This window comes from Copadichromis virginalis, linkage group LG7 (assembly GCF_057382275.1).
Source record: "Copadichromis virginalis isolate Kocher_CV1m ecotype Utaka linkage group LG7, C_Virginalis_male_GT1.1, whole genome shotgun sequence".
Lineage (NCBI taxonomy): Eukaryota > Metazoa > Chordata > Actinopteri > Cichliformes > Cichlidae > Copadichromis > Copadichromis virginalis.
The window spans coordinates 70,732,858-70,745,550 of NC_140624.1; the positions used below are offsets into that span (position 1 = coordinate 70,732,858).

At 47.5% G+C, this 12,693-nt stretch overlaps 1 protein-coding gene across 1 annotated transcript in view; it reads left to right on the forward strand.

Moving 5' to 3' along the window:
- The window catches only part of ptprbl (protein tyrosine phosphatase receptor type B, like), a 29,627-nt gene that overhangs the window by 13,305 nt on the left and 3,629 nt on the right, over positions 1 to 12,693 (forward strand). The window contains exons 10-28 of the mRNA XM_085465066.1: positions 5 to 271; positions 1,935 to 2,198; positions 2,427 to 2,690; positions 3,520 to 3,783; positions 4,493 to 4,756; positions 4,853 to 5,122; positions 7,941 to 8,204; positions 8,329 to 8,595; positions 8,852 to 9,142; positions 9,216 to 9,494; positions 9,574 to 9,723; positions 10,092 to 10,368; positions 10,599 to 10,711; positions 10,819 to 10,924; positions 11,009 to 11,086; positions 12,030 to 12,047; positions 12,135 to 12,216; positions 12,433 to 12,523; positions 12,604 to 12,680. Of these exons, the coding sequence (XP_085321192.1) occupies positions 5 to 271; positions 1,935 to 2,198; positions 2,427 to 2,690; positions 3,520 to 3,783; positions 4,493 to 4,756; positions 4,853 to 5,122; positions 7,941 to 8,204; positions 8,329 to 8,595; positions 8,852 to 9,142; positions 9,216 to 9,494; positions 9,574 to 9,723; positions 10,092 to 10,368; positions 10,599 to 10,711; positions 10,819 to 10,924; positions 11,009 to 11,086; positions 12,030 to 12,047; positions 12,135 to 12,216; positions 12,433 to 12,523; positions 12,604 to 12,680 (3,686 nt within the window). The remainder of the gene's footprint in view (positions 1 to 4; positions 272 to 1,934; positions 2,199 to 2,426; positions 2,691 to 3,519; positions 3,784 to 4,492; positions 4,757 to 4,852; positions 5,123 to 7,940; positions 8,205 to 8,328; positions 8,596 to 8,851; positions 9,143 to 9,215; positions 9,495 to 9,573; positions 9,724 to 10,091; positions 10,369 to 10,598; positions 10,712 to 10,818; positions 10,925 to 11,008; positions 11,087 to 12,029; positions 12,048 to 12,134; positions 12,217 to 12,432; positions 12,524 to 12,603; positions 12,681 to 12,693) is intronic.

The window sequence follows — 12,693 nt, forward strand, 5'->3', positions numbered from 1 at the left end:
TCAGCTCCGGCTCAGGTCAGTGGGCTGCGGCTCTCCAACCTCGGCAGCACCGACAGTCTGCAGGCGCGGTGGGCACCGGCTTCCGGATATCTGGACTCCTACCAAGTCTTGCTGGTTCACGACAGCAGCGTCATCAAGAATGAGAGCGTGATGGCCAACATCAGCAGCCTCAGCTTCCAGGCCCTGAGACCGGGCGCCCTGTACCGCGTGGTGGTGACCACGGTCAGAGTGGGACACATCTCCAGACAGACGGTGTCCGAGGGACGCACAGGTAAGAAACGCCAGCAGTCGTTTCAGGAACAACACGAGGGTGGAGTCGAGCTGCAGCTTAAACAAAGTGCTCACGCCGTGGGAGATTTATCAGCATGAAGGCTGTACCAGTGAGTCACACCTGACAGCAATGAGAACAGCTCGTTTATTTCTGGTAACCCTGAATTAACCTGAGGAATTAAAACATAACCCAGCTAAACAAACTGTGCCAGTGTTGTCATTAACACTGCTAATTGTTAACAGCATTTATCAGTCATATAACTGGACAGAAGTTAATGCGCATCAAGTCTTTCAGAAATAAAAACAGGTGTATATGTGACGTAATAATAGTATAATTGATCATAATAAGATCAATAATACCATTGATTATGTATTGACTCTGTGTATTTCAGACACATTCTTACTTTGTGTGCTTGTTGAACTGAGAGCAGGATATTAGTGAAAAGCAGGAATTTGTGAGGAATTTTCAGGAAGCGCTGATGACAGAGAGACTTCCCGTCAGGGCGGAGCTTCATTGTTCTTCACCAGTGCCGGCAGCCGTTGTATAACTTGCAGAGGACTTTATGAAGATCACAGAACATACAGAGCGTGCAGAGTAGTCACGATTTCATCTTTGAAACGGATCAAAATAAACAGCAGGAAACATGCTCATCCGCTTTGATCCAGGTGGCTCGGAGAATGAATGTGTGAGTGGTTGTTACAAAAGAGAGTGCTGGTGTGAATGAGGCGCCTCTGGGAGAAGAGAGGCGCCGTGTAAGGATCAGTCGCTCACTTTGATGATATCAGGAGCAAGAGATCATCTGCGTTTTAATTTTACTCTGAGATGTTTTTCTAAAGCTTCTGGGTTTGGAGCTCACAGTGTGCAGACATGGTAGAGCATTGCTACATCACAGCATCATGATTCAGTGCTCCCCCCGTGTGATCTCTGCATGCTCTCTGTGCTCCTGTCAGAGTTCTCCACAGGTGCAGGTTTTGTTGAACAGAACAGAATATCTTACCTGTTGTTGTAACAAGTACAAAAAATATAAAGTGCAGTCCCTGCGGTGTCAAAAAGTTTAAATATAATTAGAAGAAGAATAAAAATGAGGTAGAACACATCATTCAATAGGGCTCTCTGCAGAACGCTGCAGCACGGGTTTTAACTGGTAAAAGAACATTTGGGCATATTACTCTGGTTCTGGCCTCCTTACACTGGCTTAAAATTGTACTGAGGATCTATTTCAATTTTTTTTTACTGGTTTTTAAATCCTTAACTGCTCTGGCGCCTGTATATTTGCCCTACGTCCCCCCTCGTTCACTCAGCTGAGCAGCTGTTGCTCTCAGGCCCTAACGCTGAAACTTAGAGGAGATCAAGTGTCCTCTACTGTGGCCCCGAAGCTTTGGGATGATCTTCCTCTTCACATCAGGCAGTCTACCTCAGTGGTGGTCTTTAAATCCAGGTTAAAAACTCATTTTTATTCACTGGGCTTAAACTGACACTGTTATCAGTCTTTGTTCTAATGCTCCAGCAGTGGGAACAGCCGTCCCCACGAGTTTGAAGATGTTTTTGAGACTCAAAATGTGCTTTTAGTGTCACAGTTAGGTTATGGTTAGGGTAATCTAAGGTACGAAAACGAGTGTGCTTGTGTGTTTACTCTGACTCCGCCCTCTTCCTACCCCCTCAGTGCCGGCGGCAGTGAGCGATGTCAGGGTCAGCAACAACGGGCGCATGGATTTCCTCAGCGTGTCTTGGAGTCAGGCTGTAGGTGAGGTGGACAGATACCTGGTGACCCTGAGTGACCGGGAGAGGACCATTCACACCCTCACCGTGCCCAAGTCGACCCCGACATGCGTTTTCGACTCACTGGTGTCTGGACGCCTCTACAACATCTCCATCACTACCTGCAGCGGTCTCTACAAAAATCAGACGTTCATCCAGGAGAGGACACGTATGTACACCACTCACAGCATCGACCAGTCAGAATTTTAAACCATGTTGCAGTAAAGTCGGCACTTTAGAACAATTCATTCAGTTTGTAAGTGTTAAACAGCAAAAATGATACCAACACGTGCTTGTCCAGGTCTATACACACCTGGCTCTGTACCTGCTGCACCCTTTTTGCACAAAACACCGTAAACTCCGGTATCATCAGTCTTGTCTGATTATCCTCCATCAGAGCCGTCGAAGGTCCAGAGCCCCACAGCGACCCACAATGCTTCGGACAGCTACCTGAAGGTGTACTGGCGTCACGCTGCTGGAGACTTCGACCTGTATCAGGTGTTCATCAAGCACAACAACGTCTTCCTGCAAAACAAGACAGTTTCAAAGACGGAGCACAACTGTGTGTTCACCGGCCTGGTGCCCGGCAGACTCTACACAGTGCTAGTGACCACGTGGAGCGGAAAGTACGAAGCCATTGCCTCCACCCATGGCAGCACCTGTGAGTGACCTTTGACCTCAGTCGGGCTCATTAGGAACATGAATGCTGCATCATTCAGCGAGTAAACTAGATGATACATGTCAGGATGCAGTCGAGCTCAGCAGGCGATAGATCGATCGGTGAGAAGGAAAGAAAAACTGTATTTGTTGCCAGATCTGCTGCTGCTCCTCCTCTTTGAGGGACGCTAGCTGAGATGTTTCGGTCCATCTGGGAGGAGACCCCAGACATGCTATGTCCCTCAGCTGGACTTGAAACACCTCTGTGTCCCACGAGAACAGTAGGGGACTGGGCATTTTTGATGATGGGTGGATGGATGATGGGTGGATGGATGGATACATGAATACTTGTTTATATCACGTTCATATGTTTTGCTTGTTACAACATAATAAGATGTGGGAATAAAGCACCAAGTTTCAGATCTGAACCAGGAGGAACAAAGAAACATGTCCCGGTCGTTGTGTCCTTGGGCAAGACACTTCACCCGTTGCCTACTGGTGGTCAGAGGGCCCGGTGGCGCCAGTGTCTGGCAGCCTCGCCTCTGTCAGTGCGCCCCAGGGTGGCTGTGGCTACATGTAGCTGCCATCACCAGTGTGTGAATGGGTGGATGACTGGTTGTGTAAAGCACTTTGGGGTCCTTAGGGACTAGCAAAGCGCTATACAAATACAGCCATTTATCAGCAGATGTTCTTGTCTCTCAGTATCTCTGCAGGAGTTTTGATATGCTTAAACAGCAGCAACGTCCTTGTTCATTTCAAATTCAAAACAAAGCAAATCTGCTCTCTGAGGCTCCTGGAGACTAACTGTGGGTCATGTCATGTCCATCCTTCAGTCCCGGCGGCAGTGCGTTCCCTGACTCTGGCTAGGCGGGGCACCGAGGACCTGCGGGTGACGTGGATGGCAGCTCCGGGTGACGTGGATCACTACGAAGTGCAGCTGCTGTTCAGCGACATGAAGGTGTTTCCTCCCATCACTCTGGGCAGCGGTGTGAGGGATTGCGTCCTGTCATCACTCACACCTGGGCGGCTTTACAAGATCATAGTTTCCACGTACAGCGGCACCAATCAGAAGGCCCGGTACATAGAGGGTCGCACAGGTCAGAGGTCACAGAGGTCTGCTGCCTCTAAACATCACACCACATAATCCAGCACTCCATGTTCAAAAAGGAAAATCTTGGTAATTTACAGATTACAAAACATCCTGAAAATCTGTTACGGCTTATTTGTAGAGTCCTGCACTTTGTTGTCAGGTGGACAATGTCTGTGAAGATGTTTGTGAAGTTTCTCAGTCAGCCAGGTCAGTCTAAGGAGCTTGGAAAGAAAAGCGTTGGGAATTGTTTCATCTGAGAAGCTTCTCCAATTCTAAGAGAGTCCCAGATTTTTAAGCCCTATTGTGAGTGTCCCTAAGAGGGTCATGATGTGGGTGACTCACACCTTGGGTCATTTGATCACATGATAGGGTGGGGCAAGGTCTCACAATGGGTTCACCCCAAATCCACACCCGTTTTCACATGTTGGCTCATGAGGTTAGGCAGAGGAGGGGGTCCACGACCCTCGCTTTTCTTTCCAAGCTCCTTAGACTCACGTACACAACATATCAGGGAAGTTAAATGCCTCCTGGTGGCGCTGCAGTTTCTCAGCAGTTGCTCTGGGAACAGTATCTCTACATCTAAATCAGCAGCAGCAGGTAGCTACAATTAACCAGATTACCACTAAGACTTATTACCACCATTATTACCATCATCATTAAACCTTGACGTAAAGAGCAAAAATGCTGTAGATCAAAAGCTCTTTGTCATCTTTCAGTTCCCAGTAAAGTGAAGAACATCCACGTTAGCAACAGTGGAGACAGCAGCAGTCTGATGGTGAGCTGGACTCCTGGTCCGGGCGATGTAGACGGATTCTCCGTGTTTCTGTACAGAGAAAGCCGAAAGTTAAGTACCCGAAGCGTCCTCAAGCACCAGAACGAGGTGACGTTCGGCTCCCTGCAGCCCGGCCAGGTGTACACCATCATGGTTCAGTCTGTGAGTGGAGACCTGGTGAACAACAACACGGTCACAGGGCGCACAGGTTAGAGGACACACCTCTGTACAGTGAATATACACCATGCTGTCGTACAGATTAGCTGGTCCTTACTGCGCTCTGCATCATCCCTGTGTTCCTCAGTCCCCTCTGCAGTGACAGGGCTCCAGGTGGACTCCCACCACACCACCTGTAGTATCCAGGTGAGCTGGCAGGAGGCTCTGGGTGTGGCTGATGGATATGTCCTCCAAGTTCTGGACGACAGAGGCAGCATGGTGAGAAACGTCTCTCAGCCCTTTGGACACACCTGGCAGCAGTTTGACGGCCTCACACCAGGAAAGAAGTATCGAGTGGTGGTCCAGACCACCAGCGGCGGGGTCCACAGTGTTGGGGTCAGCACTGAGGCTCGGACAAGTAAGACTTCCTGTTTCTCACTTTGAATGTGATGGAGGAAAACCTGATGTTTTATACAGTGGGATGCAAAAGTTTGGGCAGCCTTGTTAATAGTCATTATTTTCCTGTATAAATCGTTACAATAAAAAGTGTCAGTTAAATATATCACATAGGAGATACACACAGTGATATTTGAGAAGTGAAATTAAGTTTATTGGATTTACAGAAAGTGTGCAATAATTGTTTAAACAAAATCAGGCAGGTGCATAAATTTGGAATCTACAAAAAAAGAAATGAAATCAATATTTAGTAGATCTGCCTTTTGCAGAAATTCCAGCCTCTAAACACTTCCTGTAGGTTCCAGTGAGAGTCTGGATTGTGGTTGAAGGTATTTTGGACCATTCCTCTTTACAAAACATCTCTCGTTCATTCAGGTTTGATGGCTTCCGAGCATGGACAGCTCTCTTTAACTCACAGCACAGGTTTTCAATAATATTCAGGTCTGGGCTGAGATGAACGTTCCAGGACGTTGTACTTGTTCCTCTGCATGAATGCTTTAGTGGATTTTGAGCAGTGTCTCGGGTGGTTGAAAGATCCAGCCCCGGCGCAGCTTCAGCTTTGTCACTGATTCGTGGACATTGGTCTCCAGAATCTGCTGATACTGAGTGGAATCCATGTGTCCAGCAACTTTGACGAGATTCCCAGTCCCTGCACTGGCCACACAGCCCCACAGCATACCACCATATTTTACTGGAGGCAGCAGGTGTTTTTCTTGCTGTGTTCTTTTCCCTCCATGCATAACGCCCCTTGTTATCCCCAAATAACTCAGTTTTAGTTTCATCAGTCCACAGCAGCTTATTCCAGAATGAAGCTGGTTTGTCCAAATGTGCTTTAGCGGCTCTGTTTGTGCTGTGGGTGGAGAAAAGGCTTCCTCTGCATCACTCTGGCATACAGCATCTCCTTGTGTAAAGTGCGCCAAGTGTTTGAACGATGCACAGCGACTCCATCTGCTGCAACATGATGTTGGAGGTCTTTGGTGCAGGTCTGTGGGTCGACTCTGACTGTTCTCACCGTCGCTTCTGTCTATCCGAGATGTTTCTTGGTCTGTCACTTCGAGCCTTAACTTGAACTGAGCCTGTGGTCTTCCATTGTCTCGATATGTTCCTAACTGTGGGAACAGACGGCTTACATCTCTGAGACAGCTTTCTGTGCCCTTCCCCTAAACCATGATGGTGAACAATCTTTGTCTTCAGGTCATCTGTGAGTTGTTTTGAGACCCCAGTGTTGCTACTCAGAGAATATTAAAAGAGGAGGGAAACTTACAATTGACCCCCTTAAATACTCTTTCTCATTATTGGATTCACCTGTGTATGTAGGTCAGGGGTCACTGAGCTTACCGAGCCAATTTGAGTTCCAATAATTAGTTCTACAGGTTTTGGAATCAATAAAATGCCAACGGTGCCCAAATTTATGCACCTGCCTGATTTTGTTTAAACAACTATTGCACACTTTCTGTGAATCCAATAAACTTCATTTCACTTCTCAAATATCACTGTGTGTGTCTCCTATATATATTTAACTGATGTTTTTTATTGTACCAACCAACAATTTATACAGGAAAATAATGACTATTAACAAGGTTGCCCAAACTTTTGCATCCCACTGTACATTTTATAGACAAGTCAGAATATTTTGAGAAAGTATTTAGTTGACAAAACTCCAAAACACAAACTTAACAATGTGGTGTATGCTGTACAGTGTAGTGAGGGATGCTCAGACCTCTACATTGGAGAGACCAAACAGCCACTTCACAAGCGCATGGCACAACATAGAAGAGCCACCTCCACAGGGGATGCCAATGTTCACATTGACAGAGAGGACAGATGGTTTCAAAGAGGAGTAAAAGAAGCCATTTATGTCCACTGTGAGCGACCATCTTTGAACAGAGGCGGTGGTTTACAACACAAACTGTCTGCCATCTATAATCCAGTTTTGAGATCCTTCCCAGACGCCTTAACGCCCACTCACATCCTGGGCCATCTGACCTCAGGAAACCAGGGTTGGGGTCAGGTTTCACAATGAGCTCACCCGAAACCCTGGCTGATTGTGACCCACACCCGTTTTCACACCTTGGCTCATGTGATCAGGTAGAGGATCATCAGGGGGTCCTTTGTCCCCCTTTGGGGGTGGGGGGGGGGGGTACTCCCACAGGGTTTAAATCTGGGACTCTCCACCATTTGACTCTAGAACTGAAGAAGCTTCTCGGATAAGAAGTGAAACGTCTTCAAGCAACTTAAAGACGTCCAGACGCTTTTCTTTCCAAGCCCCTTAGACCAGCGGTCCCCAACCCCCGGGCCTCGGACCGGTACCGGTCCATGAGTCGTTTGGTACCGGGCCGCGAGAGTTGAGGCTCAGGTGTGAAATGTTTGGTTTTCAGGGTTTTTATCGGTTTTCAGTGTTATTTTGTTATCGTTTTTATCGTTTACTCGGCTTTCCTGGGTCTTTTCACGTGTGTTATGAATAAATCTTCTTTTTTTCGGTACCAGTACTGGTTTTATTTTGTTGTATTTATCCGCGACACCTTAAAGGCCAGTCCGTGAAAATATTGTCGGGCATAAACCGGTCCGTGGCGCAAAAAAGGTTGGGGACCGCTGCCTTAGACTATTTAGTTGGAACAATACTGAGAAAGAAGATGAATAACTCACCAGGTTCTGGTGGTTTGACCTAAAATCGATTTACAGTGATGTGTGAGAAACTCTTGATTTCTCTCCTCAAGTACACAGTATGATTGATGAAATTTAGTGAAAGTTAAAAGCTTCCCTCGTCCCTTCTCCTGTAGACCCAGCGGTGGTCACCAATCTGGCCGTCACTGCAAACACCACCACCAGCCTGTCCTTCCACTGGTCGCCACCAGAGGGAGACTTTCAGCTGTATGAAGTTTTTCTGTATGATCGTAATGACCAGCTGCACGAGAAAAAGCGCGTCCAGTCCAACAGTCAGCAGTGTACTTTTCAGGGCCTCAGACCTGGTGCTCCTTACAAGATGTTGATCCAGATCCACAGTGGAGACCAGACCAACCAGACCTCCATCTACACCAGAACAGGTGAGACCAGCTGGTCCTCCAGAGTACACGGTCCTTGACTGGAAATAAAATGTAAAGGATATTATGCCTTCTGTACCCGAAGAGTGGACTTGCAGATTGTATCAGTGATCGTGTTTCTCTTCAGTCCCGTCAGCTGCAGCGTTCCTGAAAGCTAAGAGTGGAAACCAGTCTGACAGTCTTTGGGTAAACTGGGAGCATGGTGGAGGTGATCTAAGTGGATACCAGCTGTATCTCTACAACCCCAACGGTTCTCAGCAGGCCATGCATCAGCTGGGCTCAGAGGCCACAGGGTTCATCTTCTCAGGCCTTGTAGCGGGTCGCCTGTATCGAGCTGAGGTGCTGAGCCAGAGCGGCGGGCTCAGCAACAGGGCGAGCACCCTGGGCCGGACGGGTAAGATGCAGCTTCTGTTAGAGCTCAGATCACCTCAGTATTCCTTGATATTCAGTCAGCAGTTTCAGTGGTTTAGCAAAAGGCATTTTTCCAGTTTTATCAGTGCAGCACACAGTCGCAACATAAAGTAACAAGAGACATTTTAAAACATAAAGTCTAGAAACACGAGGAGCAGAACAGAAGAAATCCTAATTTTAAGCAGAGACACACGAATCGGAATAGTTTCTGATCAGCAACAAATCCTGTCCCTCCTCAGCTCCCAGACCACCTGCCTCCATCTTGTTCAGGGGGGTGACCAACACCTCCCTGGAGATCACATGGAGCGGCCCTGTGGACTCCGACTATGATGACTTTGACCTGCAGTGGACTCCTCGGGACCGGCTGTCCATCATCAATCCGTACCACACCCGGACGTCCAGCAACCGCATCCTGAGGGGGATGTTCCCTGGACGGCTCTACAACTTCAGCCTCCGCACCGTCAGTGGGACCACAGAGCCTGGGGCCACACCTACCTATAGCACACCTATCCGCAAAAGCATCCGCACCAGTAGGTGGCAGCACTTTATGTCAATTCTGATGTGAATTGTCATGTGGTTTCACTCCATTACTTTCGTCTACAGAGCCAGAGAGAGTCCACAGCCTCCACTGTCGCCCTCAGAGTTCCACCTCCATCTCCTGCTCCTGGGTAACCCCGGACACTGATTATGACTCCTACACCATCGAGTGTCTCCACAAGGATTCCCACACACTGATGTACTCCAGACTCGCTGAGCAGGACTCCAACAGCTACATCATCACTGAGCTGGAGCCTCACAAACACTACACAGTCTCTGTGAAGGTCATGTCTGGTGGGAAGCCCAGCGACGAGGCTCAGGACAACGTGGTCACCATGCTTGACCGTAAGAGCGAGTGGAAGTTAACATGTCCTCAGCATGACGGAGGGTGTTTAACATGCTGTCCTCCTGTTGACTCTTGAAGGTCCTCCTGTGCCCCCCTCCGGTACCCGGGTCAGTGAGCAGTCTGCTGTGGTCACCAAGTCCTCCATCTCCTTCCAGTTTAACTGCAGCTGGTTCAGTGACGTTAATGGAGCTGTTAAGTACTTCACTGTAGTGGTGACTGAGTCTGAAGGTGAGCAGCATCCACATAAGGCCAGTTTACTGGAATTCTTCTAATTGGATGATCCTCCTAAAAAGAATCTGTAGTAACTCCTCTTGGATCTCCTTCCTGTTGTTCTGGTCACCTGACTTCACTTGGTGGTATCGGCCTTAAATTGTGTGTTCTGTCATTTTTTTTACCATTCCCTCATACCTCTTCTTTTGGGATAAATAATGGATAATGGGATGGATTATGGAATTATGGATGATGATGAAATAATAATGAGTGCATGTTGACATTAATAATACACAAATGAATAGATGGATAACGGAAACAATAATGGATGGACAGATAATAGGATGCAATAATCTAATCCTGAATCTTCTGGTTTGTTTTTGAAGATGTTAGCCTAATGCAGCTGGAGCAGAAGCACCCACTGCCCTCCTACCTGGACTACAGCTCCAACAGCTCCATCAGGTCCTACCAGACCAGCTATTTCCCCAGCCGATGCACCGAGAGCCCTGACAGCACCACCCAGAGCTTTAACATCAGCTTGGGGACTGGGATGGACTTGCTAGGGGGCACCTGTGATGCCAGAGGCTCAGACCAGGACCCAGAGTCTAGTGGAGAGCTGAACCACTTCTGTGATGGACCCCTGAAGCCAAAGACTGCCTACAGGTACTGAAAAATCCTCTGCATGAATGTCAGGTACTTGACTCCGTGTCCACTTCCTCCAAACTGCAGCACTCCAGGGCGGTAGACTGACCAGAAACCTGGAGCCTTAATGGTTTGTTAGAACCAGCTCATCATCTCTGAAACTTTCAGCCCTGTAGACTTTTTGCTCCAGCGTTACCTCTAAGGTCAGGCGTTGCGTGAATAACCTTAGGGGCATCTGTGTTTGTCTCCAGGATCAGCGTCCGAGCTTTCACTCAGCTGTTTGATGATGATGCAAAGGACTTGAGTGTCTTGTCTCCACTGTTCTCTGACACCTGCCTATCGCAGCCCATCATCACTGAGGCTGGTGAGAACAAACCTTAGCTCGATTAAAATACACCCGAGGTCAAGCTGGGACGAGCAGGTGCAGGTGAAAAATTCAGAAAAGTATCACAGTTGTGTTTCCTCCTGCAGAGCCTCTGAGCGGTGTCATCGAAGGTGTAAGTGCTGGACTCTTCCTCGCTGCTGTGATTGTGGGAATCACTGCTCTGTTTGTCTGCAGGCACAGAACTCGCAAAGTGTGAGTATCAGAGGATGCACCTGTCTGTAAGGTACACCTGCTTATCTTTGTTTAGGTTAAACGGTGCTGCTGTGTTTCCACCAGTGAGGAAGAGAGGCTGGAGGTCAGGATAAATATGAGGAGAGAGAGAGCAGCAGCGGGGAACCAGCTGGGTGTCAGAGGGTAAGTAATCAATAATCAATAATGTTCAGGGATGTTTGCACAGTGACTCACCTTTCATAACACTAATACAACACATTTGAAATGAAACAGTAAGAGTGCAAACTCTCACCACCGTTGATATGAAATAAAATCATTAGAGTTTTTTACCCAGAAAGTTGATCCTGTTCATCTGGACGTCTTCAGTGGGAGAAATGTTTCATTATCATCAGGTGACTTCTTTAGTCCCAGCTGACTGCAGGTATCAACCTTATAAGCACCTGCACAATGACTGAGTCTAGCACCACTGGTGACCAATGGGCTGTGAGGTCAGTTTATGATCATTAATATGGAAAATGTCACGATCACCGATCTGTGATCATTGATCGATGGCCATGAGTCTCACAGCATTGTAAGATGGTGACCCTTAGGCCCCCTCCTCGATTCAGAGATGGTCTCCACAGGTCTTTTGGAAGGACGATAGTTTCAGTCACTGTGCAAATGTCCTGTTCATAAGGTTGAAACCTGCAGTCAGCTGAGATTGAAGAAGTCACCTGGACGATGATGAAACGTGTCTCCCACTGAAGATGTCCGAATAAACAGAATCAGCTTTCTGGAATTCCCTTACCTGCATGATACACTGATGGACATGCATGTCCTCTAAAATCCACCAGGGGGTGCTGCAGCACCTTCAGCTCCCTTACCTGCTGAAGGTATCACAGGCAGCATCAGAACTGAACTGATACTACAGTCAGAGTACTTTTTGCCTTTGTTTCTGCAGACATGTGATTGCATTGTGACAGCTTGTTTTTTCTTTCAGAGGAGGTTCTGATTAATGCATGTAGTACTGCATGTAGTACTGCATGTAGTACTGCATGTAGTACTGCATGTGTGTACAGATGAAAATGCATCATTAGGTTTAAACTCTGAGGTCTCTCTCTCTCTCTCCCTGCCTTTTGCTCCTCAGCAGCCGTCAAATCTCCAGGTCTGTAATCCCGTTCACACTGCTTCAGGTTCATCTTTGACCTTTTGTGAATTTTTCTGGTTTTAAATGTTTTCTTTTCTCCTGCAGTCCCATTAAGATTGTGAACTTTGAGTCTCACTACAGCAAACTACAGGCTGACTCCAACTACCTGATGTCAGAGGAGTATGAGGTCAGCAATCAATAAAACTAATTTGTTCCTCTTTGAAAGACCCCAGCTTCAGCATATCACATCCCCCAAGAATAAAAAACTTGTGGCAACATTGAGGATTGTGAAGGATGTTAGATCCAGGGTTTATCCTGTCTGTTTTCACTATTTTGACGTTTAAGAGTGTTCAGAGTGGGCCTTTGTTTGTGTTGTGAATCGCTTTTATTTTCTCCCTATCAGGATCTGAAGGACGTCGGTCGTAACCAGCCTCTGGACTCGGCTCTGCTGCCGGAGAACCGGGGAAAGAACCGATACAATAACATCCTGCCCTGTGAGTCAAGAGCCCACAGACACAATAAGAGATCACCGGGTTGTAGAAGGTCTGGGTCTAACTGCCTTTCTCGTATTCAGACGACTCGACGAGGGTCAAGCTGTCCTACGTTGATGACGACCCCTGCTCTGACTACATCAATGCCAGTTACATCCCAGTAAGTCAGTACA